Source organism: Toxotes jaculatrix, chromosome 4 (genome assembly GCF_017976425.1).
Source record: "Toxotes jaculatrix isolate fToxJac2 chromosome 4, fToxJac2.pri, whole genome shotgun sequence".
Taxonomy (NCBI): Eukaryota; Metazoa; Chordata; class Actinopteri; family Toxotidae; genus Toxotes; species Toxotes jaculatrix.
The window spans coordinates 7,644,303-7,670,921 of NC_054397.1; the positions used below are offsets into that span (position 1 = coordinate 7,644,303).

General features: G+C 39.3%; 1 protein-coding gene across 3 annotated transcripts in view; it reads left to right on the forward strand.

Annotated features, from left to right (window-relative positions):
• lrba (LPS responsive beige-like anchor protein) overlaps positions 1–26,619 on the forward strand; it is a 190,035-nt gene that overhangs the window by 6,616 nt on the left and 156,800 nt on the right. For all 3 annotated transcript variants that reach the window (XM_041035968.1, XM_041035969.1, XM_041035970.1), the window contains exons 2-10: positions 17,237–17,468; positions 18,843–18,943; positions 20,001–20,096; positions 21,518–21,639; positions 22,202–22,328; positions 23,098–23,217; positions 24,105–24,251; positions 24,493–24,690; positions 25,954–26,087. In XM_041035968.1, the coding sequence (XP_040891902.1) occupies positions 17,237–17,468; positions 18,843–18,943; positions 20,001–20,096; positions 21,518–21,639; positions 22,202–22,328; positions 23,098–23,217; positions 24,105–24,251; positions 24,493–24,690; positions 25,954–26,087 (1,277 nt within the window). The remainder of the gene's footprint in view (positions 1–17,236; positions 17,469–18,842; positions 18,944–20,000; positions 20,097–21,517; positions 21,640–22,201; positions 22,329–23,097; positions 23,218–24,104; positions 24,252–24,492; positions 24,691–25,953; positions 26,088–26,619) is intronic.

The following is a 26,619-nucleotide window of genomic DNA, read 5'->3' on the forward strand; positions in this document are numbered from 1 at the left end:
GCAGATGGCCTTGGGATTCAACAATGTTTGAAAGAGATGTGATATGTAACACAAATTATGAGAAAGCTTGAGATACAGTGTTTTGGGGCTTTGTAGCAAACTGAAATGTCTCTGGGATCGTATTTTTTATATTTCGCCAAACATTTAATGTGACTTATTAGAACTGTCATGAACAGCCCATGAACAGAATGCTTGTTTTCACATCTTTCTTTGGGCACAGTGGTTGTTAAAAACTTGTTCCATATGTTGATTTAGAGCTCAACTACCTCTAGAGTTTTTCTTTTGTTTGTTTGTTTGTTTTTCCTTTCTGATTGCATTCAGACATATGGGCAATTCAGTTGCTGTAGGGTAAAGGCTATTTTGTTCTGGCTGTCACTGAATTGTGACACCCAGCACAGAAAAATCTATTACCTTCATTGCCTCTACATGTTTCAGCCCAGTAAGCACAATTCTAATTAGAAATTTGCTTGAATTTTTGTTCTCTTATTTGTAGACTAATTGGTTTGTGTGTACAGTTCGTAAACGTGAACAGAATAAATTTTCCACCAGACGTGATGCTTTTCAAAGTCCTGTGTGAAGTGTTGGTGTAGGGAACACATAACAGACAAAGTCACATCTGTTGTTTACTTTAAAGTTGGTTTTAAAGCTGTTGGAATAAATCCCAATTATTCTCTGGGTACAAACCTTTTGGAAAAAATACAACATATAATTAATATCTTAGTATCTGTAGCTTGGTGTCCCATATAATTAGCTTTCAAACAAAGCAATAAAGCCATATTTCTTTGGTGAGTGTTGTCCCTCTCCATTCGAACCAAGTTTTCTTTTAAACATGGTGAAATAGCTGAGTGTTTGGTGAAAGATTAACCAGTTCAACATTATTTCTCTCAATGTGCTATTCTTGCAGTTTAGTTTTCGTAATCAGGGCCATTATGTAGTTGTCTTCTTGGCCTACATCTTCTCCTCTTATTGTTTCTTCTGCAAACAGTGCCAGCTCAAAAATACATTTTAACAGAATGCTACTGGTTATCTTGGAGGAAGCTGGGAACAGGAACTGTTGGTGGAGACTCTGAAAGACCAACCACATGATTATTAAACTCTGCCCCAGGGTCAGCCGCAGGGGCAATGGGGCAATGAGAAACTGCACTTTTTGTTTGTCAACTAATACTGTACCATTCAGAGAATAGTTGGGATCAGTTCATCCAAATAAAAAAAACATATATTTTTTGACCCTGTAGTCGTGTGTCGTGCATTCAAAGGTTAAGGTCAGAGTTCAGATAGAAAATTTTGATTTGAGATGGATTTCAATTTCTTTTATCTTCCATGCTATGCAGTTGAAATAAACTTGTTAGGGGAAACCCTCAGCATAAAATAGGCTTTAGACCTGCACTGAGCAGATTTCACATGTTGGCAGCACAAAAAGACAGTAAGAGCTGCATTTCTTGTGCTTGCTGGCTGTTAGTGGAGGAGTGAAGAAATGTGTTTTGGAGCTGTTTTTTATTAATGTTTAGTAAGTCTTGATAGAGAATGTTTTCATAGTTAATGGTTTTGCACTTCCCTTTCATATTTTGATTTTTCACCTGCTGTTTACAGACAACAGTTCCCCTCAGTGACAGTGTCCTACAAAAATGGTAAAGTTGGCGTGTCAGAGACTGAAAGTTCTTCTCTGCAGCAACCCCATTTTGGCTTCTTGTTTTTACATAATCTTGCCAAATGCAGCTTTAGCTTTATGTACTTACACACGCGCGCGCATACACACACACAAATTACCCCTCAGTGGGCTTTTGCATGATTCTTTTCTTCACCCACCCATCCATTTTCTACCTCCTTATTCACGTCAGGGTAGCAGTGGCAACAGGGAATCAGAGCCTTGCAGATTTAATTTTCCCTCTCAGCTTTCCATAGAATCTTGTGCAGTCCTATGAGGAATTGTTGTTCCTCCCCCAGAGTCTTCTCCCAGTCAGTCATTCCCAGCCCAGCTTAAAATTGAGACATCCTGGGGTATATCCTTACCTCCTGCCAGAACTTCTTTAACTGGCTGCCAGAGATAGTATTTGTGCTTTACTGAAAGCCAGTCATTACTTGTAAGCCAGTCACTTACAACAAACAGAATCCTTATATACATGGAGTGTGACGGACAGTCCGTGTTAACCTAGCACCAGTGATGGACACACTCGGGTGATACTGTCACCAATGGGCTGGCATGTTTGATGTTTTTTCATACACAGAACTGACCTAGGTTTAATGATACCAACAACAAAGCTCTGGCATAAGCTAGTAAGTGAAACTTGATTTAAGATTTTTGCCAAATGCCAGCACAGTTTTCATTTGATCCCGGTACTCTTTGTCCAGATATCATTTTACGGGGAAACTATAATGTTCCCAAAAGAGATCTTTTTGAAGGACACTGTACTCTATTTTCTCATTTGCATTCATCATTGTGACAATCATCATTCAGCCTTGGATTATTATATAAACGCTTACCTAACCGGCATGGTTTTGCAAATGTATACGTTTTCAAAGTTTTCAGCTTTATCGCATACATTTGAATTTATATTCTTGATTGGGTTAAGATGTACGCTGTAGATATTCTTTCCATTGAGTGTCCAGACCTACAGCTTGTGCTGAACAAACAGTACAGACACAGTGCATTTTCCATTATACCGTTTCGATACCTTTGTTGTTTGTTGCTTGGTGGTTTCTGCCTCCAGAAATTGAAAAAACCTACGATATTTTGCTGTTTTGGTCACCACCAATCACAGCACTACAGTTGGGTTGTGTTTAAATTCACCTGTGACCTTGGCCATGAAGGGCATGTGCAGTGGATATAATGTGCGCCTTGGATAATCAACTGAAACGCAGACATACTGGTTACACACATACACATGCAAACACCGTTGACATGTTGGAACGCTATAGCAGAGCTTTTGGCTAAACAGGAAGCAGTAATAACCTCCTGGCCCACTATCTTCTCTTCGCGGTGGGGGGTGTAATGATATGCTAATACTGCTTGCCTGCTAGCCAAGTTTCAGTGTTAGATGCTGAAAAAAGGTGTGAATATTAAACATAATAAGAAATGCTTCTCCTTTTTTTAAAAGACATGTTACGTAGCCTTAAGCTGTTATCCCAAGTTGGTCCCAGTAGTGGAGATTTCTCAAGAGACAACACAATGCGCCTAAATCCCAACACGTGTTTTTCCTCACTTGTCTTTTGCAGCACTAACTATCCTGTTTTTTTTTTCTTGTTTTCAGGCAGATTAATTAGTAGTGTTTATATGTTTAAGACGTAACTGTAAATATTACACAAAGATGCATCTTGTTTGTGTTTGTGTCTTGTGGGGATGAAATGGCTTTTTACGGCTTTTTAGTGATACCTTTGAGAGTTTCGTAAATAGCACATCATTTTTGCATGATGCAGTGTGGCCCAAAATTGTGCTTTTCATTTTGAAGAAAACCACATTATGTCAGTATGTCAAATTTATGTTATACTTTTCTACAGTGGCAAGCTTAATGTGTGGTGGAGATTGCTCCATTAAAGACTCAGCATTCCAGAAATAACACACAAAACACTGATGGGTTGAGGAATAAAATGTGTGTGTTGCAATATAGAAGACAGTACAATACAGGATTATATTGGCAACTGCCTGTGGCCTGGGGAGGACATTGGCTATAAAGAAATCTAAGGTTGCTTGTGTTTTTGATAATATTTTGCTATGAATCCCTGCTTGGTACTTCCCTTTGTCCATAATGTGCAGAAGGTTTCACAAAGGCACAAAGCAGATGTATTAATGGCCTGCTTTGCTCTACGCACTGTGCCATGCTCTTAATTTTATGATTTCATGGATAGGTGGTGTTAGTGGTGATGATATCCAACCATGTTTCACCTGAAACAAATCAACCTTTGTGTAACTGAACTGTTGCTAAATATTGGCACAATGGTGACCATTCAGAAGTTTTTTTCCTTCCCTGTTTTCAAGCAAATTCTCTAGTTGCAGTCTAGCCTGTGGCGTATTCCTCTGTATTAGTCATGGGAGACTGCATGATTCTACTCTTCTTAAGGGATCATCTGCTTTCCTCCAGCCTTTAATTGTTTGGTAATTTAGTTTATCAAAAATTTACTGTGCACATTACTCAGCTAAGCTTGTGTGATTAAAAGTGGCATGTTAAAATTGGAATTGGGTTTTGTTGAGGTGAGACTCACATTGGCAGAGAAACTGCACTCTTTTGGTTGCATGCGTGTATGCTGGCTAAAATAATACTCAAACAAATTAACATGCATAGCATAGAGGCCCATATCGTCATTGCACTTGTAACTTGGCCCTTCACTGAACAGAGCTGAGAGAACTGGCACTTGGCTGAACCTGAATGCTGACCCCTTAGATGGTTCCTCTACCCTTGACCTGTTTTCACACGCTCTGCATCAGCAACTCATCTGTTGCCAAGGTCTGGAATGCAACCTGTAGGGAATACTGGCAACACAAAAAAGGATGCAGCCCATAAATAAATGCTGGACAATCAATTGTAACACAGTGTTTCCTGCAGCAAAAGTTCAGGTTCTGTCTTGGGAGCTTGGAGAGGATTGTTCACCAGATAGCTTTTGTTTTCCATTGCTCTTTTTGCATAGCTGTGCTTACACTATTGGGATTTAACTCGTTCACTGACAAAAGATGCCATTTAAATTGTGATTTGAGCAAATATAATGACACTGTAATGGTGTGAGGATGATATGCTGTTACTTATGTCTTATACTCAGTGTCATCTCCTGTGTACTATGTAGTGCAGGCTGTTCATTAAGTTTTAAACAGTGCTTATCTGAAGTTAATTCAGATTCATTAGTTACCATGTTTTATTTGGCTTGGTTACATAGATTTTTTTTTTGTTTGTATCAAGTGAACTGCTTCAAACTGAAATGAAAAGGTGTTTGCCAAGTACTTGTCCAAGATGGCAGCTGTGTCTGGAAATAATCTGAAAGATTATTACTTTTTAATAATCAAATGGGTAAATCTGGAATCATATAACATTTGTCCTGGGATTGTTGGTGTTGATGTCCCTGTTAAATGAACCAATAAATTAAAAAATCTAATAGTCAAGAGAGTAATTGTTGTACATTTATCTACAGCAGATTAGGGCCTGAAGTGAATAATTAGAAATAAGATGGATAACTTTGTTAATGTAAATGATCTTTAAAGGTCTGAAGATTCTTTTTAATATTTACCATATTCACAGGATTCATCAAGGTGTTTTGACAGTATGTCTTGTTAAAGAGTAACCATTAACCAGTGTTTTACTCATACATCAGCCTTGGAATGAAATGTGTAAAAAAAAAAAAAAAAAGAAAAACATACAGTAAATTGCATGGCTTTCCTACTTCTACTACCACAGCTGTTCAAGAGCTTTAATGCAATACATTACTGGGTACTTCAAATAAAGTTAACTTGCTGAGTGATGGCTTTCCATTTCATGTTTTTCTGATTCTGTTTCTCTCTACACAATGTCTTCTTTAAGCATATTTTATATACAAAGAGAAGTAAGTTGGTTTGCTGCAGTAGGCCCCCTTTGAAAACTGATCTCATGGTTTGATTGCATTTTCTTGAAGTACCAGGCTTCCCTTCAGGAGAAGGAGGAGGATGAAAAAAATGTTGTGGAGCCTAAATTAATGAACTTGTCCGGGTATAAGGGTGAGTTTAAAGCAATGCAGTCCACACCCAGATATTTTCCTTTAAACGCAGGAGATCGCTTTTCTTCCTCTTGATTACTAGAAGAGGAAGAAAAGGTCATATTTCAAAATGTACATGCTTAAATGCAAGGTAACTATCAAATAGCTGTTTCCACTTATGATCTAGAGTTAATAACCAAATTTGTTTGCTCACTGTTGACATGATTCATTCAAAAGTGTTGTATCAGGTACCGACAAGTTTTGGTATTTCAAGGAAGTTGAATTACATTACTTTTGATTTTCGGTGTACATGAGGTAACTATTTCCATGATTCTTTATGCCTGTGTCTAATAGTTTTGTCTAATAAATTGATATTGAGCTCAAAATGAAATTGTTAGCTTAGCACTTAGCAGTAGAAGCATTATGTTAAAACCCTTTTGGAAAGTGTCTGTAGGGATATCTCTCTTTGTTCTTTCTGAGTAATTTAGCAACAGCTTCTCACATTGAACGCAATAGGTGGAGTAGTAGTGTGTAGCTTATCTGCGGCGTGATCTGTGAGTAACATGTAGTAACATCAGTAGCAACATCAGAGACACTGAAACATGTTGAATGAAATAGCAACCACATATCAGGATTATTGATCTGATGGTGTTATAATGACAAATATTATCCAAACACACATACAACTAAAGAATGTTAAAATAAGAGATTTTCTAATGAAATCAGGAAAAAAGAATTGTACCAATGTAGGGCCGCAGCAGTTATGTTCTTTAATGAGTTACTTCAATTAATTTAACCATTATTTAATTGATAAAATGCTAAAAAAATAATGACAAATGTCCATCAGAAGTTACCAGAGCTAAAAGTGACTGGATTGGATCTTTATTTTGTCAGACCATTGGTTGAAGGATTATTCACTTTACATTACTGTATAAATAAAAAGCAAATCTTTGGTGATAAGAATTAATTGCCATTGATTATGTTGCTATTGATGAACTAAAATATTTGAAAGAAGAGATAAACCAGCTGTGCATCCTAATACCCAGGATGCAATGTTACTCTGTCTGCCATAATCTATGTCAAACATATATCCACGAGCTCTTTTGAGATGTCAAAAGAATGATGCAGTAACCCGTAAATGATGACTGTCGAGACATCAGGCCATGCCATCAAGCATCTACGGGACCATCAGACGGGCAGCACCTGGTCACAAACCACTGAAAGTAAATGTTAAATGTTGTGTGTGTTCATGCTGGTAGATCACTGGGATTATCAGTTTGGCATCTTACATCACAGATGTTTCATCGAATTATGCCCACGTCATCAAGGTTGAACAGTTAGTTTTGGCATCCCAGAGGCAACTGTCTCCATATCTGAAACATCTAACATGGCTATGGCTTTGTGTCTCGCTTCTTTTTAAAGGGCCAGGCCGGAGTTTTTACATGTTTATTCCCACAAATCATATATATTATCCTGATGCTCCTTCAGTAAATACTATGTACACAATCACACTTGTGTGCGCAAAATGATTTACTTGGAGGTAGTATACTGGCATTTACTCTCTGTGCTATGTTCAGTGGTTGTCAAGAACTGCCTTTGTTGACCAGAATTCTAGGAAGTACAAATCACAGGAAGCAGGTCAGATTGGAACAACTGTGTTGGGATATGATGTAATTTCCTGATTTTCCAACTGGGGGTTTCCCTGAGGAAATAGTTTAGCTGAGGCGCTAATCCAAATACGCTCCAAACAGATCCTGTTTTACAATCAATTTTTCTACGTGGATGATGGCTTAATCAGGCTATACTGACTTAACAAGTGTCATTTGCTGTGTGAAATAGTCACCTTTTCCCTGCGGCTTTAAATCTTTTGATGTCAGTGGAGGTGGTTCAGGCCAAGTGGCCCACCTCTGCTATAAAACACTGTGAGAAACCATTTCTTTTAAAACAGATCCAGCCGGGTATTTATTTATATTTGTTTTAATGGAATTGCCTTGAAAATGAGATCATATATGTCAAGATCTTTATCCTGAGACATCATAATTATATAACATTATACATCATTGGCACCTCAGCTAAACTATTTCCTCAGGGAAACCCCAAATGGAGAATCAGGAAACTGCAGCATATTCCAACACAGTTGTTTCAATCTGGCCTGCTTTGAACAATGGGTGCATTCATGACTTTATAAAAGTTTAATAGCTTTCTTTATGACTTTGATATTTTTTTATACATTTTGTTTTGCTGATGTATATGAGTTATAAAATCATGTGGTTCATAGCCCATACTTTGTGTTGGCTATGAAGCCAAATATGAACATTTTTTACTAAATGAGGAGGTCAGCAAACAAACACCTGAACCTAAAGTTAGACCTGTCCTGAGCTGTCATTACCCATCACCTTTTACCATTATAATGCCGCGTACAACAGTACACAGATTTCTCAGATCAGCTGGTATATTGGCATCACATTAAGGATCTTATACTGTTGATTGTCACTTTGACTTGTTGTACTCCTTATTTGTTCAGTCCTCCCATATGTGTTACTGGAATTTCAGTCACTGCAAGAGATGGTGATGATGGTGCTCTGTGCTTTACTTTGCTTGTATTTTGTGCTCTGAGGTCCTGTAAGGATGCACATGCATATTGGTAAGGTGATACATGGGTTTTTGTCAGGTGCAGATAGTGGCAGCAACTGTAGAGAAAATATATATATATTTTTTGCATACCATGATTTTTGTTACAAATTGTTGAATGTGAACAGAACAGATTGTTTACATCTGAAACTTAACAGTCCAACTTTAAGTTGAAGTGAGCTAATCAAGGGTGGGTCCTTCATGTTGAAATTCTTATTTCACTCCTCCATGTATCAAGGCAGGCTGGAATTCCTCACTAATGTTTATCTTTTTCCTTCTTCAACTCCCTGATCCAGCTTCTATTTTTAACATGCTGCTCCAGAGTCAACCTTGCTATTTACTGCTGCTATGCGAGCTAAAATCAGAGGCGTTGCTTTATCAAACAATGAAATTCTTTGTTTACCTCATGATCAAATCAACTCTTACCATGTCTTCTTTCTGGTAGTCGCCTCACAGTGACAGAGCAAACGTGTTCTTCAGCATGAATTTTGTTAATACTGAATAACTGATTCCAGGCAGAGACCACATAAAGATTTCCTCAAGTAGAACACCACATAGTCAATAGATCATGTTTGAGAATTGTTTTAATTTTAAACATCTCATTCCAGAAGCAGATGACTTCAGTCGGTCAAAGTATTTCTGGAAAACTAAAAAAAAAAATTGCCCTAAAGCCTGGACTCTAACGAGGATCATTTCCTGACAAGCCTTTTCCTTCTGTTGACAATAGCATCCACCCTGCAGCTTACGCTAGATTGCCAGATAGACAGTGCTAGTGCTCAAGAGGTCTGTTATACACCTCCATATGTATTTGCTTTGCTGCGACTTATGGCTTAATGTGGGAAAAAGGTCAAGAGCAGCCTCTCACGTCATACTAGTGCATGTATTTATGTTTGTGCATGTGTCTACTGAACCACATCTGATTCCTGTGAGATGAATACATGGCAAACTGCTGCTATACAACACATTCTTCCCCCTTCTCCTGGACTGATTCCTCTTCCTTGTTAGTGCAGTGCATTTACAGTTTTTGGGAAATTATAAAGTTATGTTTTGGAGGGAGGATGGTAGCATAATAAGTAGGGAGCTTATAGAGAAATGCTGACACAGTTGTAATTCCATCACACCTTACACTGTCAGCAAGTGAAATAGAAGGATGGAACAGCCTGGCTCTAGAAGAATGGATGCTGTCATAATCGTTGATGTAATCTAAATCCTCTGGCTTACATTTGGATGAAAATGTATCATAGTTCCTAATTATGTAGTTGCTTTCCTTTTTCTTGTTATGGGGCTTTGCTTCTCCCATCATACAGTGCAGTAGCAGTGCATGCTACAGCATTAAAGATGTTGTGATTACATGAAAGAATTCAATTTAATCTAAAACAGCATAGGCTGGCCAATTCTATCCATACGTGTTACGTACTCTTTTCAGCAAACCTGTGTCCTTTGGCAATGAATGGAACAGCAAGGGAAGTTATGTGTTGATCAGACTGCTGCCTAAGCATCATCATGGTTAATGTGGTGTAAAAATGACTGCCAGCCATTGTTTAAAACAAAAACTTGGCAGGTTATCCTTCTGAAGATATTCTTAGAAATACAGCTATTTAAATATCTCTCTCCACCTACTGTACCTCTCTGTCATCGCTTGTTTTTATAAGGAGGAGCATTGTGGCACTGATGAGAGAAAATGGGTCCAATGCTGTGAGATGATCAATCTTCTAATTTAAAACTGTGAAATTTAATAATAAGGATTAAAAACCCAAGAATACTTTAGAAATCAGATCTGAATAGTCACCACTCATTCAATAATCTCAATGTTACTGTCCCATCAAACACAAGGAGAGTATTTGATGGCACTATGAAATATTCATAAAGTGGATTTGGAATAACAACTTGTTATATATGAAGTGAGTGAGTCAATTAAAAATGTTCGAGTGAGCTGTGATCATTGAATCAGTGTTTTCCATGGTCACTGCATACATAATTGTCTCCACTTTACCTACCACTCCTGCTTTGACAAATGTAGAGTGGCAGGCTCATCCTCTGGGCAGGATGTAGGTAGGTTGTTGTGAATTGTGAATATTTTTTAACAAAATAAGCAATAATAAAAAGCCATATTGCAGTAGAACTGGCTCTTCTCCTTGGTTGAAAGCAGAGCAATTTCACTGTGTACTTGAACTTCTTATAATTAGTCATATTTTGACAAAAATGTGATTAATGTTTTCTTAATATTCTCCTGATTTCATTTCACAGTACAGGACCATAAATTAGCTTAGATAACTTAGACTGATGCCTTTAACTGATGTATGCTTTGAAATTCATTTGTCTTTATTGTTTACACTTTTGCTTTTCCTGCTGTCACATATTAAAATGTCTTTACTGGAAATGGCTAAAAGTAAGCAACAGAGATGCTGAGAGGAACACAGGAACAATACAGGATTTGTTAAACTGAATACTAAACACGGCGGCAGACGGATTCCCAACATGTATTGCATCTTGCATGCATGCAGTCTAATCGTTGGTACCACTTCACCTGATGTATGAATGCATTATAATCAGAGCCTGATATACTTTTGTAAAATGCATGCATTTTTTTTATGGTGTTAAAAACCTTTTTAGAATGCACCACAAGCCCCTTCAAGTAAAGTGCCTCATTTTCACTGTAAGACCTTGCTTCACTATTTCCCCTCATCTTCTCCATCAGAAGCTCATTGCACCATATCACTGCTGGCTCTGCAGGGATTTGAGTTGGACAGATTATTTGGTTGACCGCCCTATCTGCTGGAGCCATTTCAGCATCTCACATCAGTATGTTGGAAATGAGAGTGTTCATCAGCAGTGAATAGTGCAGGATTATAAGATGTTGTCATATCACGAATCATGTTTTGGGTCACAGTGATGAATGCTTCAGTCTGGGTGTTGTGAAGGGAGGGGGGGGCTCTTGTGGAAGAATAAGCTAAACTGCTTTGGTTTGACAAGATAGCTTGTTAAAAGAGATCCAGCGAAGAGAGCTGTTGAAAAAGTAGGCCAGTGGTGCGTGGTGAAAGCATGGTTACTCTGACATCCTATTTGTTGAGTATTTTGCTGCCTTGATTTATATTAAAATGGTTCAAAAACTCTTGTCAAGCTGGATTTTTATCACACAAAAACTGGTATTTAAAGCCCTCTTGTGGAGGGCAAATTGAACTAGGCCTTTAAAAATGACATTTGCATATTTTTTTCCAATCCTGAGCAATCGCAACACACCACGTTTTAGAGAAATACATATTGCTGGTTGTACAATAGGATCAGTCAAACATTAGACAGATCAGATCTTCCCCTAGACTTGGCCCATGTCTTACACATCCAGACTGACAAATGATATCGAGTGATATATGTAATGGATTCTGTTTGTCCAGAGCAATTGAAAACATGATGTAAGCCATCTGAAAAACTAGAGGCAGGCTAGACGTGAGCGCAGATTTTCCACGGGCATTCGTCTGTTGTCTGTTTCTGTTGTTTTCTCATTCAGGCAAATTACTTTATGTTCAAATGATTTCACCCATAAAATTAATTGCATTTTCATTAGGGGGAGAACTGAAAGATGAATATCAACATGGATACACACACACATTGAACAGAGACATGCTCATCACCCTGTAGCCATGGCTTGACAGCATCAGTGTTTCTGCCTATTAATTTTCACTGAGTACGTAGTTTCCTCCCCTTTGGTACAAAATGACCACAATTTGTTGATTTCTCTCATTTTCAGCATCTCATGGCTTTCTGTAATGATTTCGAAGTCAGTTAACTCAGACCTCAAATAGCTCTGCTCTTTTAGTAAATCTTCATTCATGTTTACCATGGTCATGACATTGCTAACATTTGCTGTTTAGCACTAAACACAGAGCACGGCGTGCTCAGGATGAGGGGTCAAGCTGACATAAAGAGCTTTTTATAGAGACAAGAGATTTATCTGCAGAGGTCACCAGTGGACCCAATAATTACAACTGGTAACAACACCGAATAAAGCAGTTCCATGTTAAAAATCAGTTTAACATTTAACATGTTTCTCTGACGCTCTTGGGTGGACACAGGATGGCAGGAGGGGGCTGTTTGCTGCTTGTTTCTCTGATGACTGAAGATCCAGACTTTCCATGACTGAAATCCTTCATCCGGTTAAAGGTTATAGTTATAAAGTTAAAAAAAAAAAAAAATGACGGTGACGTGACTTGAAACAGTAAGAAAGTAGTCAGCTGGAAATGTTTTAATGTTCGTCCATCCGGCCATCACCCAACGCTTTTGGAAAACTCAGAGACATTTCGCTCAAAACCACAAATGTCAACTTGCTGGTGGCACTAGCAGAAAAGTCAAGAGTTCACCAAAGTCAGAGGGCTTTATCCACTGTGGACCATGAATATGTGCACAAAATTTTAAAGCAGTCCATCCCGTGGTTGCAGAGAAAAAAATCAGGTTTGGTCTGGTTTTACTGCAACTTGTCTTTTTCAGTATACTGCCATTTCTGCCTCAGCTAAGCGTAAAATTATTATATATTTGGTCATTCTTTTTAATTTCTTGCACTTTCACTCAGTTTTTGAAGTCCCAGTTGAAAATGTGCATTAAACAGGTGAATGGAAACGTAATGACTGTGACAACAATTATTTTGGAACTCTATTTTGCAGCCAGTGCATACTGTCGACACTTTTTGTTCTAATTAGGGTGAATGTGGTACAAATATTAGCTTCATATCAGACGTTGTCATTGCTGACATTGGATTTCAAATCTCAGCCTTCCAGAGTCCTGCTGTCATCATTGCACCAAGTAAGCTCAAGTTAAGCTCAGGCAGTAGATATGAATACTGGTTCTGGCACACCATTTAGCCCTGCCATCGTCCTATGTTGTTCTCCGTGGAGACCATAGAGGCCTGTTTGGACTTTGTGTTACGGCCCAGTGGCTGCTTGTCTGCTCAGCCATGATTAATTCAGGCAGGCCTCAGGGGAGAACAGCCAGGCTAGGTTACCCAGCCAGGGATCTGGTGTCTAGCTGCCATAAAGACACTGGCTTTATGGCAGCTTTAGTCGCAGAGCTCTCCTTGGCTGTAGCTGAGGCTGGAGCTGGCAGCCCTCCACACCTGTTCCTAAAATAGAGCTATATGTAAATGATTGAATTGAGCAGTCTAAGAAATTGAAATATTGTAAACCTGTTTGCCATGCACCAATAGACACACTGAATGTTCTCACACAGCTATAGGAAATAGCATTTTATTTTTAATTTACATCAAGGTTCAAAATATGACAGTTCATGAAGGGCTACTGATCATTACTATATTGTATACACCCAGTGCAAACACAGAGATAACCAGCTGCTGTGCGGTTTGATACCAGTAGTAGGGCTATACTTAGAGTCAGTTGGCACGATTGGTAAAGGTGGCAAGCACTACATTGATTTCAGGTTTAGAACAGAGTGTTGCTATGAGATAATGTGCATTTGAATATGACATTTCATTCCTGTCTACAAGCTGATTTCTTTTGTAAAACGCGCTGCTGAAGGAACTCTAGCAGGTATACCTTAAAGAAATCATACTTCTGGGTCTTGGCTCTCTGTATTTTACCTTTTATTTTACCTTTACTTGTCAGGTAAAACATTCACCGTTAGTAGTTTTGTTTGATCACTCTGTAAATATTTGGAAAATTCTGTTTTTGGCATGTCAAAGGCAAAAATCAGAAAAACAAATCATTATCAGCCACTCAAACTGGACTTGTCAGATTCAGAGCTTTTGGAATTATCTTCTTGTGATTTACAGACAGATATTTCTTGTCACACAGACTTCTAAAAGACTAACTGATGTTGAGAGCCAACGCATTCTGTAGAGACAGATAGTGTCAGACTTCACAGGTCTATATTTGTCTTTTAGTCATCAAATAACACGCACACACCAGTAATTTACCACCATGGTTGCATTATTGTTGTGAATTTCTTGTCTCTACTCAGCTCTGCTGTCTGTCTTCCAGAGCCTCCAGCTGCCAGTAACAATTGCAGCTAACTGATCTATAAAACATCAGATGTGACGTCATCAAATGTCTTGTTTAGTTGGACCAACAGTCCAAACCTCAGAGATAATCAGGAAAAGTAGCCAATAAAGAATTTTGAATCATTAATGCTTGGGTTGGGTCTAACAATTAGTTTTTGTTATCAAACTGTCAGTTATGATTATTTTATAGAATATTGATCAGTGCCCATTAAAAGTTTTTGCTTTATTTTAAAAATAACCACTGATACTTTTTTTTTGTCTGTCAACAGAATCTCATCGTTTTAGCCTTAATAGGAATTAGTATGGCCACAGTTGAGTCATACACAGAGTGGGGCAGTTAAAATTGACTCTCTACAAACCGTACCGCACACAATGAGATAAACTGGCAAGGTAATTGTTCAGTTCATCTTAAGCCTTGTAGAGAGTGACAAATTGGGTTCTAAATCAGTCCTGTTATCCTTGCATGTGTGCCACACTGCTAGGTGTATGTCACTGCAGTGTGGCACTCTGTCTCTATCCTCTATTTGTTCTCGGTCTCCTTGGTCAACTGACTGATGGATGGATGACTCGAGTTTGGTGTCAGGCTCATAAATCAACTGTTACTGTGGCAAAGCAGCACCCAGCATCCATTAATGGCAGGCCTGGCTGCAATCGGGGGCATTTGCTGCAAAGTTAGTACACTCCACTCTGTAGATGGCTGTGTGATTTATCAGTGACTTGCTAAGAGACAAAAAAAGGGGGAGGAGACAGTGGGGAATTAACTGCATGCATGTGTTATTATAAATGTTTTATTTTAACACTGGCTTGTTGGCTTCACAGGTGGCTACTAGATGTTTTAACTGAAATAATTTCCTCCACTGGAGTCCTTTGCATTTTATTATTAAATATTTATTTATTAAATATTTTTTCCGCATACTTCTATTGGGATCTGACCAATGTCGATAGTTTTGTTTTAATAACAGCTGAGATTTCTGTCCCTTCTCCCCCAGTACAACAGAGATGACTGGAATTTTTTTTGCGCTATTCATACCACAGCACTGCATTTAACCAAGTGATTTGGTAGAACTAACTCTTTACTTCATCTCAAATCAAAGGCTTTTTTTTTATGCGGACTAAAACATGAAAAATGTAAACAAACCTCTTAGAGAATCAAATATTTTTTAGGAGCTGTTTTGCTGTCAAACACTGTAGTCAGTGATAAAACGGTATATCAGTCAGTCATTTATCAAGCAAAAATAACCAACATTCCCTGATTCTGGCTTCTCCTGTATGAGAATTTTCTGCTTTTACACCTACAGTTCATCAAGATATAGATATGTAGCTTTCCCTTGTATAAGAATTATCTTTTAGCCCTGCACTACTGGGCTGTCCTTAAATGAAATTTGGCTCTGGGGACTAAATATTCGTTACATTTATAGACTAAACAGTCAATTAATTGAAAAGGTAATATGACCTGTTTAATACGTTTTGGCACATTACTATGACAAAAGTATATACATGTAAAAAATCTTTTAATGTTGCATCTTAAAACTATACTATATAAAGGTGAAGGATAAAGGAAATGGGACTTGTGTATTCTTTGGTTTTGAGCAAAGGTGATTGATAGCATCATTACTCTAATGTTGATACTTGACATGGAAGAATAAATAGATATCTGTAAGATGAGGTTAAAGGGACAATAGGTGAGGTGTGTGTCAGTGTTATTGTCATTTTATCTCGTCTTTAAGGATGTTGTTGCAGCAGCGTTACCCCAGCTAACCCTTCCCTATCTTGTACTTAACACTCACACACAGAGTTAATCCCACCTCACTCATTTTAATGGGACAGTTTCCATTCCCTGCACCCAAATCATATTGTTTTCACACCCAGCCTGTCTAACAGCCAAGTACAACCATCACACTTTCTTTTTTTTTTTTGTCTAGTCACACCTCCTTGATTCTAAACATGACAGTCTTACTCACAATATTAATTTGATGTCAGCATTGTTATTTTCCTTATCTTTTTCTATTAGGCAGGGTTCAATAATAAAAATGTCATCACAACTATTAAGAAGTGACAAATTATGACATTTATGGCCTATACAATTTATTTCCACACACAAAGAACATCACTCCTTTGCAGTAAGACAGGCATTCTATCTCACCGCCCCCTGATCAGGCTTAAGCTGGAGATCAGTGCTGAGGCAGACTAACATGGTGAGATGCATTTGCTTTCTTTTTTTTTCGAAATGAATAAAATGCTGTGTCTTTGACTGTAAAAGAAGATGTGTCCCCACAACACACAGTGCAACGCATTCCTGGGTATAAAACATGAGTAAAATGAAAACAGTACCTACGGGTAGCCACTGTTGTCCAATATAGATGTCAGGATGAGATTTGCACCACTCTGACTGTATCACTGTATGCATTCTGTTGAATACCATAAGGGAAAATTAATTTCAATCCAGGTCTGTGTCTGCCAGGCTGTGTCTGCCAGGCTGTGTCAGATGCTGTTAGTATTCCAGGCCCTCCTACAGGAACAAAAGACCTCTAAATACACTTCTCACTGTTTGTGTCTGTCTGAATGTCTAGCTTAGTTTCACTGACATGGCTACTTGTTTGATTTTTTTTTTGTTTTTTTGCTCTGGGTTTATCACAGTGTCTTCAGGCTAGATGTAAACAGCACAGTGCACCAACAGACAAACAGACATACAGATAAACTGACAGAGACCCGAGTTTCTCCCTTGACCTTTAATCCATTTGGCTAACAGCAGCTCTGGATGCACGATTAATCATCTGTTTAGGAGCGTGCACACACATAATAATGTGATGCACACATGTATATCTTGTTTGTTGCTAACTTCTTTTTACATGATGACTGACTGACACCCAACCCTTTCTATCCCTTGTCTCACCCCTGCTCTCTTCCCTCTTCCCTATTCCCTTACCTCTTTTTGTATCTGTCCTCCAGCTGGTCGGCGGCCAGTTTGACCTGGAGATGAACTTCATCATCCAGGAGCCGGAGAGCATCGTGTGCATGGTGGAGCTGTTGGACAAGTGTGAGCCCACCTGTCAGGCCGAGGTCTGGAGCATCTTCACAGCCATTCTTAAGAAGAGTGTCCGCAACCTGCAGGCGTGCACTGATGTGGAGCTCATCCAGCTGGTGCTCCAGCGTATATCCACCACTGACAGCATGATCGCAGGTACTGAGAGCCATACCTATAAACTGTTGTCTTTATTTACTTTTCAATGGAGGCATAGGGCACAGCATTTTTTCCAATGTTACCACATTGTAGGAATATTCAACTCATCTTAAGCCTTTTATTTTCATTTTGTTTTTTAAAAGTTAAAAGCGGCTGGTTTGTGTAGCAGTAAAAACGGCTATCCAGCTCCGATCCCCCATGACAGCAGGGACTGCTGAACTGTGCTTGACCAAGACAAGTCATTGAATCCCCATCACCAGGGGAGCTTTGACCTCTGTGTGGAGGAGGAGAAAACAAAAACATGAATTCAAACTTCATGAATCAGTGGAGTATCACAAATAAAATAACTGATTCTACATTTCTTTTAATACACCAACCACATGGTTTCATCCTCTAGTGTTACGTACACTGTTTTACATTTATTATCAGAATCAGATTTACATATTACACTGAGTAAGGACTCAATCAGCCTGTACAGTCTCTCCCGAATCTCAGTCTAGTCTGTTGCCCATCTGCAAATTAGTACGAATTAATCCTACAGTGTTCGGCTCAGTGAACTTTTCCAGCTAGAACAGCGCCGGCCTAGAGGGTTTGTTCAGTCAAGCAAGGATGATATAGCCCAGCAGTAACTAGGTAGCTGAAAGTAATAGTTAGAATAATATTCACCACACTACAAATCATTGTCTGTTAACTTGTTCATAAAGGCATTCATAAGCGTGTAACTTTTTTTTTTATTTGATTGACGTTTACAGTATTAAAATGCTTCATATGTTAATCTCTTTTTTTAGACTCTTCCTCTCCTCATAGACTGAAATAAAAATTGTGGAGTACAGAACCAAACAGCTGAGCTTTGATACTTATGTGGAAAAAGACCTGCCAAATATAACTGCCACTTATCCGTATATTTGCAGGGTTAAACCAAGAGTAGTGCATGCACACACTAGTCATAGATCTGTCATACTATGCCTCATTATTAGTCACTAATAACTAATGAAAGAGGCTGCGCAGTAGCTGGGACCTCCAGTGTCCTCTCTATTTTAAGTCTCCTGTTTTTTTTATCTTGCTGCTCACCCTACTTTACTTTTAGATATGTTCTGGTAGCTGTGGCATCACTGCAACATCACAGATTATAAAAATAAGACACTAGATAAGATTGAAATATTTGTGACGATGGATATTTTTTAAAAATAGTAACATGAGAAATACTACACCTCATGAAGGATTCTATCCTTAAAGTTTTTTTTTGGCAAACTGCGTTCACTTGGAGCTTCCTTTCACTTTTAGAGTAGATTTCTGTATCTAATCAGTCTTTCTGTTTAGCTCTGCATGTTTCTGTGTTTAATCCCTGCCCTCTGCTGTGTGTCTGTCTTGCAGACCTACTTGTGGACATGTTGGGTGTGCTTGCCAGCTACAGCATCACAGTAAAAGAGCTGAAGCTCTTCTTCAGCAAGCTGCAAGGGGTGGAAGGCCAGTGGGTGAGTCAGAGTCATGCCACGGCAATCTGTCTCGGTCGTCTGGGACCTGCATGAGGAATGTGCTAGCAGCACTTCAACTGCAGCCGTCCCACAGGCCAATGCCCTCATCACAGACAAGATAAATCATGTGAAACCAGACTTCTACTCTACAGTGGTCTTAGATCCAGAGCAGCACTACATTATTGATATTAGGTGGTGCATGAGATGACACACAAGTTCTAAATTTAATTTTTTTTTTTTTAGTCTATATTTACTACAACATTCAAACAGTGTGAGCCAAACGACTTTGCACAGTTGTGCAACATTAAGATAGATGGCCTGAGCTGAAGGCGCCTATAAGAGAATTGCCACAGTGAACTTACGATGTATAATATATTCACAGAAGACAACTTCCTACATCCAGGTAGAACCAGTGGCACAGAAGGAGAGACAGGTGAAACGAGGAAGAGAAAGAAAGTAACCCACTGATCACTGACACTAATCAAGTTGTCAAGGAAATAGGGCAGGTTGATTTTATGCTTCTAAATTTCACCTCGCTCTACCACTTTTGAGCAACTCTTGCCACTGCTCTGTGTTTTGTTTTTGTGTGAAATATCCGGGGTGACAGTGTGGATGGGATGAGTGCAAAACTTTAACTATAAAGTACTATGGTACTGAACACTACACACTACAACCTTGTTGAAAAAACTATGATTTTTTTTTTTTTATCATTTACATTGATCTAACTCCAATTATAAAAATTCTGAGTGACATTTTGAATGTGTGTAAAGGTGTACTTTGCAGTATGTAATGCATGTTCAATGTGATCATTGAGACTATGAAGAAAGTCTTCAGCTTTGTAAATCTCTTTGGGTGTCAAAGTCTAATAAGTCTGAGAGGTAAACTTAGAACAAGCAGAAACAAAGTTGTAGCTGCTTTTAATCATTTGTGGCTGCATGCATGAACTGTAAATGTGTAACTAAGGTTCATATGGTTTTTTTCGTGTGTATTCCATCAGCAACACCATCAGTTGTCTAAAATTATCCCTGTGTGTTCTGTTCTGTCTGTTTTTCCTCAGCCTCGTCATGCAGTGAAGCTTTTGTCAGTGCTGAAGTACATGGCTCACAGAAACGGTCCTGACTCCTTCTTCAGCTTTCCAGGGAAAAATGCAGCCGTGAGTACAGTGCCACAGTGTCTGCCAGTGCACCACAAACTAAAATAACTACCTGAATGTGGAACCCCACCATGACTCTCTCCCAAAATTTACAAAAAGTCCTTTTTTCCCCTCAGCTTATAAAGACTGTTTTATTAAAATGTACTAATGAGAGGGAGAAAGACAGGACATCAGATACTACATGGTGATCTCTCTTGAATCCCTTTCATAATACATGTTTTCTAAGCTGCTTTCCGTTGAGCCAGCCATTCACTGACCCATGTAATTTTTGTCTCATTGATAAGCGTTACGCTTTCTCTTAGTTATTTCCCAGTCTGCCATTACAGCTCTCCTCCACCCTCAAAGGCTATTGCACTCCTCCTGAAATGTTGTAAACAATGAACAAATGGAGCTGTGTTTGATAGCATGCTTTCTGATGAAACGGTATGTGTGTATAAATGTGCTCTTCAAAATTACTCATATTGGGGCGGTTCAGCTTTGCACTATTCAAATCGTGCTCTGAGGACTGTGGTTGTAGCTTTCCTCCTCATTAGTTCATTCAAAACCTCTGCCTACTTGTTCCTTGTCATTAGTGTCATGGAAAATTAGGCAGCGCTCTTGTGTGCCTCTCTCTCTCTGTTGTCTTTTTGCAGATTTACATAAAATGTTAGGTTAAGTAACACACAACCTTTTTATTAGGTCTTGGTTGGGTGGATGGCATATGACCGGTGTTATTGGATGAAACACAGCAAAATATGCTTTATGGGATAAGAGCTTGTCAAGATCATTTTTAAATATCAAAAAGAAGCTTCATCTACATTTTTAGGTACTTCTTTAGTACTTCTTTTTAAGTAAAGGACCCTCTCCATTTTTAGTGTTAAATGTGATGAAACTTTACAAAAGCATTGTTCGGCTCATAAGTGCATGCTTTACCACACTCATTAAAGTTGCACTGTTCCTCTTCCTGCCACAGAGCATGCTGTAGCATGCCACTATGTTCATTTCAGGATGATTTTCTCACACCTTAATATATCACAATGACTCTTTGATTAGTCATTTATTGTAAATATATGCCCCGCTTGATGCTCCGTCTGATTTGGTTCGTCTGAATTCTGTTAGTTTGAAAAGTGCAAAGTCTTCCTATGTTACCCTGCTAATGAGATGGGGAGGCCTGTGAGCGCGCAGGCAGGCAGGCACACACACACACACATACAGAGAAGCATTTTGAGCAATAGATTTCCAGTTTCTCCTCAGGGCCTGTGTTTGCCTCATATTCGTTTGCCTAAACTCTTTTTGTAGGATAGTGGCATGACTGACCTACTATACTAGTTAATTAGTTTTTGTTAATTTTAAAAGGCTCGTTGCATCCTTTCATCACACACGTGGCCAGGATCCACATCTCAGTGTCATGCTGTTTCCGTCTGTCATTTTTCTCCTAACAGGCTATAGCTCTGCCTCCCATAGCAAAATGGCCATACCAGAATGGGTTTACATTCCACACGTGGCTGCGCATGGATCCTCTCAACAACATCAACGTAGACAAAGACAAGCCTTACTTGTACTGGTAGGTAACATAGGAACAATATAATTTTATTCTTTTATTCTGAAGCTCAAAGCTGTACTGCACAAGTGCAGCCTCACAGATGAAAAACGGTTGCCCCCCCCCTCCTCTTTTCCTGTCTCCTCATCCTTTGCTTCCTCTCTGAGGAGCAGACAAATCAAGCCTTGTAATCATCTTATTTTCAACCAAAAATTAATTTCTGTCAAAAATCTAATTTATACAACAGGGATCTGTTAGGGCTTCTGTGAAAACCGACGAGAGCTGCTTGAGAGAATCTGTAATAAAGGCTCCCCTTCAGCCCTGTGCCCTTTTTAAAAAGAGATTAATTCACTAAATCACATGCAGGGGCCCCATCTCATGGGGACACAGAGAATGATGGGAAGAGTCTGTGAAGTTGAAAAATTATTGTTTGCTATCTTTATCCTTTTGAGACCCTTTAAAATGTTTATATGATGCATTGGACGTTATAACCCATGTTGCCCTTGAACGTAGTCTGCATGAAAGTGAGCAGCCTCAAGCAGAAACTAAAGCTGTGTGTTTGTACTTTCCCTTCGTTTCTTTTCAGTTTCCGCACCAGTAAAGGCCTAGGTTACTCTGCACACTTTGTGGGCGGCTGTTTGATAGTGACCTCATTAAAATCCAAGGGGAAAGGATTCCAGCACTGTGTAAAGTACGACTTCAAACCACAGAAGGTACGAAAGGAACAAAAACAAAGCAGAATACTGGCTTTGGTTTGGTTACCCAGGCAAACCAAATACCACACGAAGACAAATCCTGGAAATGTCTCTGTAAATAGATGATTGAAACTGAAAATCATATGTCAGCACACACACATTATTAGTCACATGCACGAGCACACACAGACACCCATGTGCATGCACAATGAATCTAGACCTTGCTCTAAGAAAGAACTGTCACATCTCACCTGACTCTGGGGAAAAGCAAAACTAGAAGAAGGAGGAACGAGAGCGATGGGAGAGAAGGATTATCCAATACCCCTCAGTCCCCTCCAGGCACAGTACACACTGAAGACCATTGCAGTCAGAGAGAGCCTTTGCTTGTGAACAATTTGAAACTTCCTCCTTCTTCCCCTGGGCATGAAGGCACCACCTTACCTCAGCAAACCTCATGAGGACTCGGAGAACTCATTTTAGTTGATTTTTCACCCTATTTTTAATACATGCTCTTCCATGTCCAGAGGTAACCACACTAACCTATTTCACTGTGGAAACAGTAGTAACCCATTTCACTGGTTGTTAAGGCTGAGGAGAAAACTAGAAACCAAAGTAGGTGTGATTGTAGCTTGAGGGGACTGAGTCCTCAAACGTGATGGAATCAGGCTAATTGAGTTGCTTGGAACCGAAAGCTTGCTTATTGATATCTTGTAGTGTGTGGGATTGATGCTCCATGTGTACTGTGGCAGTTTCAAGTGTGAGTGACTGCTTCTTCTTCTTGTTGCAGTGGTACATGGTGACTCTTGTTCACATCTACAACCGCTGGAAAAACAGTGAAATTAGCTGCTATGTGAACGGGGAACTGGCTTCCTTTGGCGACATCGCCTGGTTTGTCAACACCAGCGACGTGAGTAGCAACAATCTGAAAAAAATTGTTGGACGTTTGCAAATGTACTTGAAAATCAGTACGTAGGGGGCACCACAAGTTCCTGTTATATTTTTAGACAAAGGCTGATTAAAAAATTGTTAAAATCATTATATATACCCTTTCACTGGGGTTGGAGATGTGTATTCACATACAGGTTTTCTGTCAAATATCAGTTCTGAAAACCACATATTGCTGCAGGAGTGTGCACCACAACTGAAAAGCAAGCCTCCTTTTCATGCCCTCCTCACTCTCAGATACATCTGTTCTTAGTCTTTGCTGTCAGCGGGATTGGGTGTGAAACTGTTCTCTCCATCTTTTAGCGTAGATAGCACAGTGGAAAATGACTACATATGCAGCCTGCGCCTCACACACATCACCGTATGAACTCTCTCACAGTCCCCAGGATTACTTTCTGTCATGCTGAGATGTGAGGTTCTTAAATGAAATTTTATTTGGGAATGCAAATGCCTCCACAGTGTGGAATAATCCTCCAGATGTGTCAGTATGTCAGGAAGCAAATTAGCTACTTGATTGAGACATGGGCTCATCACTCTCAACACTTCTGCCTGTGCCTCACTGACCACGATGCAAGGAAGATGGAACATTATCCTGCTGGCTACAGTATGCTTATAGTTTGAGGCTGTGGCCATTTATAGCTGTTAAGTGTTAACATGAATGTGCCTTTTCCCTCTGTTCTTCCTTGCTATTTTTGGTCTTCTTTATCTTCCTTCCTTCCTTTCTTCCGTCCTTCTTTCGGCCCTTCCTCCTTTCCTTCCTTCTTTTCATGTATTTTCATGTTTTTTTTTCCTTTCTTGTTTCTTCAAATCCTGCCTCTAATGTCTCCCTGTGCATCCCCCCTGCTGCAGACATTTGACAAGTGTTTCCTGGGATCGTCAGAGACGGCAGATGCCAACCGTGTGTTCTGTGGACAGATGGGGGCAGTTTACCTGTTTGGAGAGGCTCTCAGTGCTGCTCAGATCCTGGCCATTTATCAGCTGGGTCCAGGTTACCAGGTGGGAAAGCACAACACCTGAGATGTCTGAGTAATGATAACATTTAACGGTTAACACACGCACATGATGAATGCATTATAATAATTGAAATTACTTTTATACAGCTGAAGTCTGTCATGATTTTTAATTTTTTAATTTTAATATCTTTTCATTTTCTTTAGTTGCTGATAAGAAGTGTAAATGAGCTTGTGTGTTCTCTTCTATTAAATCTCTCTCTCCTCTTCCATGTCTTCCTGCCCAGGGCACATTCAAGTACAAGGCTGAGAGTGACCTGCTGTTTGCGGAGCATCATAAGACCTTACTGTATGATGGCAAGCTGTCCTCTAGTATTGCCTTCACATATAACCCTCGCGCCACAGATGCTCAGCTCTGCCTTGAGTCCTCCCCGAAGGACAACGCCTCCATTTTCGTCCATTCACCCCATGCACTCATGCTGCAGGTAGGATCCCTTTAATGTAACATTTTGCTCGTATAGCATGTGAGAGCCATTCCCCTTGGAGTTGGAGTTGATATTGCTTGGATTGCCATTACTTAACTTTAAGCAATGCTGCACCATCATTAAAGCAGCGTCAGTGCAGTTTCATTTACCACCTGTACGTCTGCTCCTTCCCTCCCACTGTGCCATATGTACCAATCTTTACTCTTTCTTTCTTCCACCACAATGATGAAAGTGGCCCAGTTGGCATCTTTTCATTTTAATAGCCTCATGAGGGCAGAGGGGCAAATGTGTTGAGCTAGCCAGACTGCTGCAGCTGCTGAAAAGTGCCTTTCTTGTGCTCTAATTGTGGAATTGGCTTTCTCAGTGGCTGAGACTTAATTTGGAACTATGTACCAGTAGTTGTGCATTTTTCATGTTAGAAGTCAGAGGTGACCTTTGTTGAAATTTTCCATATGCTGGATAGAAATACATACACCCATACCACACAAACAACACACGATAGTGTTTCTTCACTCACATTTGAGTTTTCTTCTCTCAAGCGCTAATTGAGTTTTCTCTCATGCCCTCTCATCAAAGGAAATGCTTTGTTTCCTTTGTGAGGGAAGCTTTTGCTGCCATACAAATCTATGCACCCTCCACCACACACATGCACGTACTCACACAATGTGAAATATGAATGACTGTGTGACCTATATTTTCAGCTTTGCTATGCCATGCTCAAAAATCCAATCCTATAGAGAGGGGACAACTTTTGCCAAGCCACTGTTGGTGTCACAACAAACAACACAGACACCAACTCATTCAGCAGATTATCAGACATTCAAAGAAAATATTTAATTTTTTTACATCATTAGTCAACAAAAGAAACAAAGCTATAGAAATGCTGAGGTTTAGGACTTGGAGTTGTGCTCCTGAATTGTGTTCACCCTCTCAGATATGAGCATCTCTGCAAACTGAATTTATTATGAAAGCCGCAACAACATGTTGCCAATGGCAAAACCATGGTTTAAGCTTAGATTGCACGTAAAGGGTCATAGATGCAACTTGTTTGGACCTGATAAAAAGCAAACTGTAAGGCCTTAGCATTTTGTTTGCTTGTGACTTTATGACCATCCAGCTCCTTTCAAATAATGTTAACTCACAGAGCGAATTTAGTGCTCACCACAGTGATTATTAGAGCAAATATCTGTGTGATCCATATACAAATGGTGACCATGTACATAAATGTGTTGAATGTGGCCATATGTGTGTTTGTTTCTATAGGATGTGAAGGCTGTGGTGACTCACTCAGTCCAGAGTGGCATACACTCTATCGGAGGTGTGCAGGTCCTCTTCCCACTGTTTGCACAGCTGGATTATTGCCAGCCTTCCAGCCATGAGCTGGACACCTCTGTCTGGTAACAATACACACACACACACACACACACACACACACACAGATTAGTGTGTAGTTTGGGATTCCTATCCTTGAGCCATTGTGATAGTGTATAACATACAAATTGTAAATATTAAGGCTGCTGGTCCAGTGACTTTAAATTGGCACAACTGGCCATTTATGCTGCATTGCTATATTTGTTCTTAGGAATAACCTGTAACAGTTATCTAAGTTTATTATTATGTGATTATTATTTGTTATCCAGAAAATTGAATTGGCAAAACAATTTTAAGGTATTTGAGACATTATTTACTTTATTTTTTAAAATGATACTGGGCTAAGCCTTACTGTATGCTCAGGTAAATGATTAGTTTGATCTTAATCGTGAACTGAAATTTTACTCATCTAAAGTAAGTTATGTTATGTTAAGCTGAAAAAGTTCACAATATCAGTACCCAGTTGAGCTGTGCGATTTACAGACTGTGATACAGCAATTTTTTTGTGAAACCTTTAGTGCTGCCACTGTCAAAACAGACGCCTGCTGTAAAAGTTTA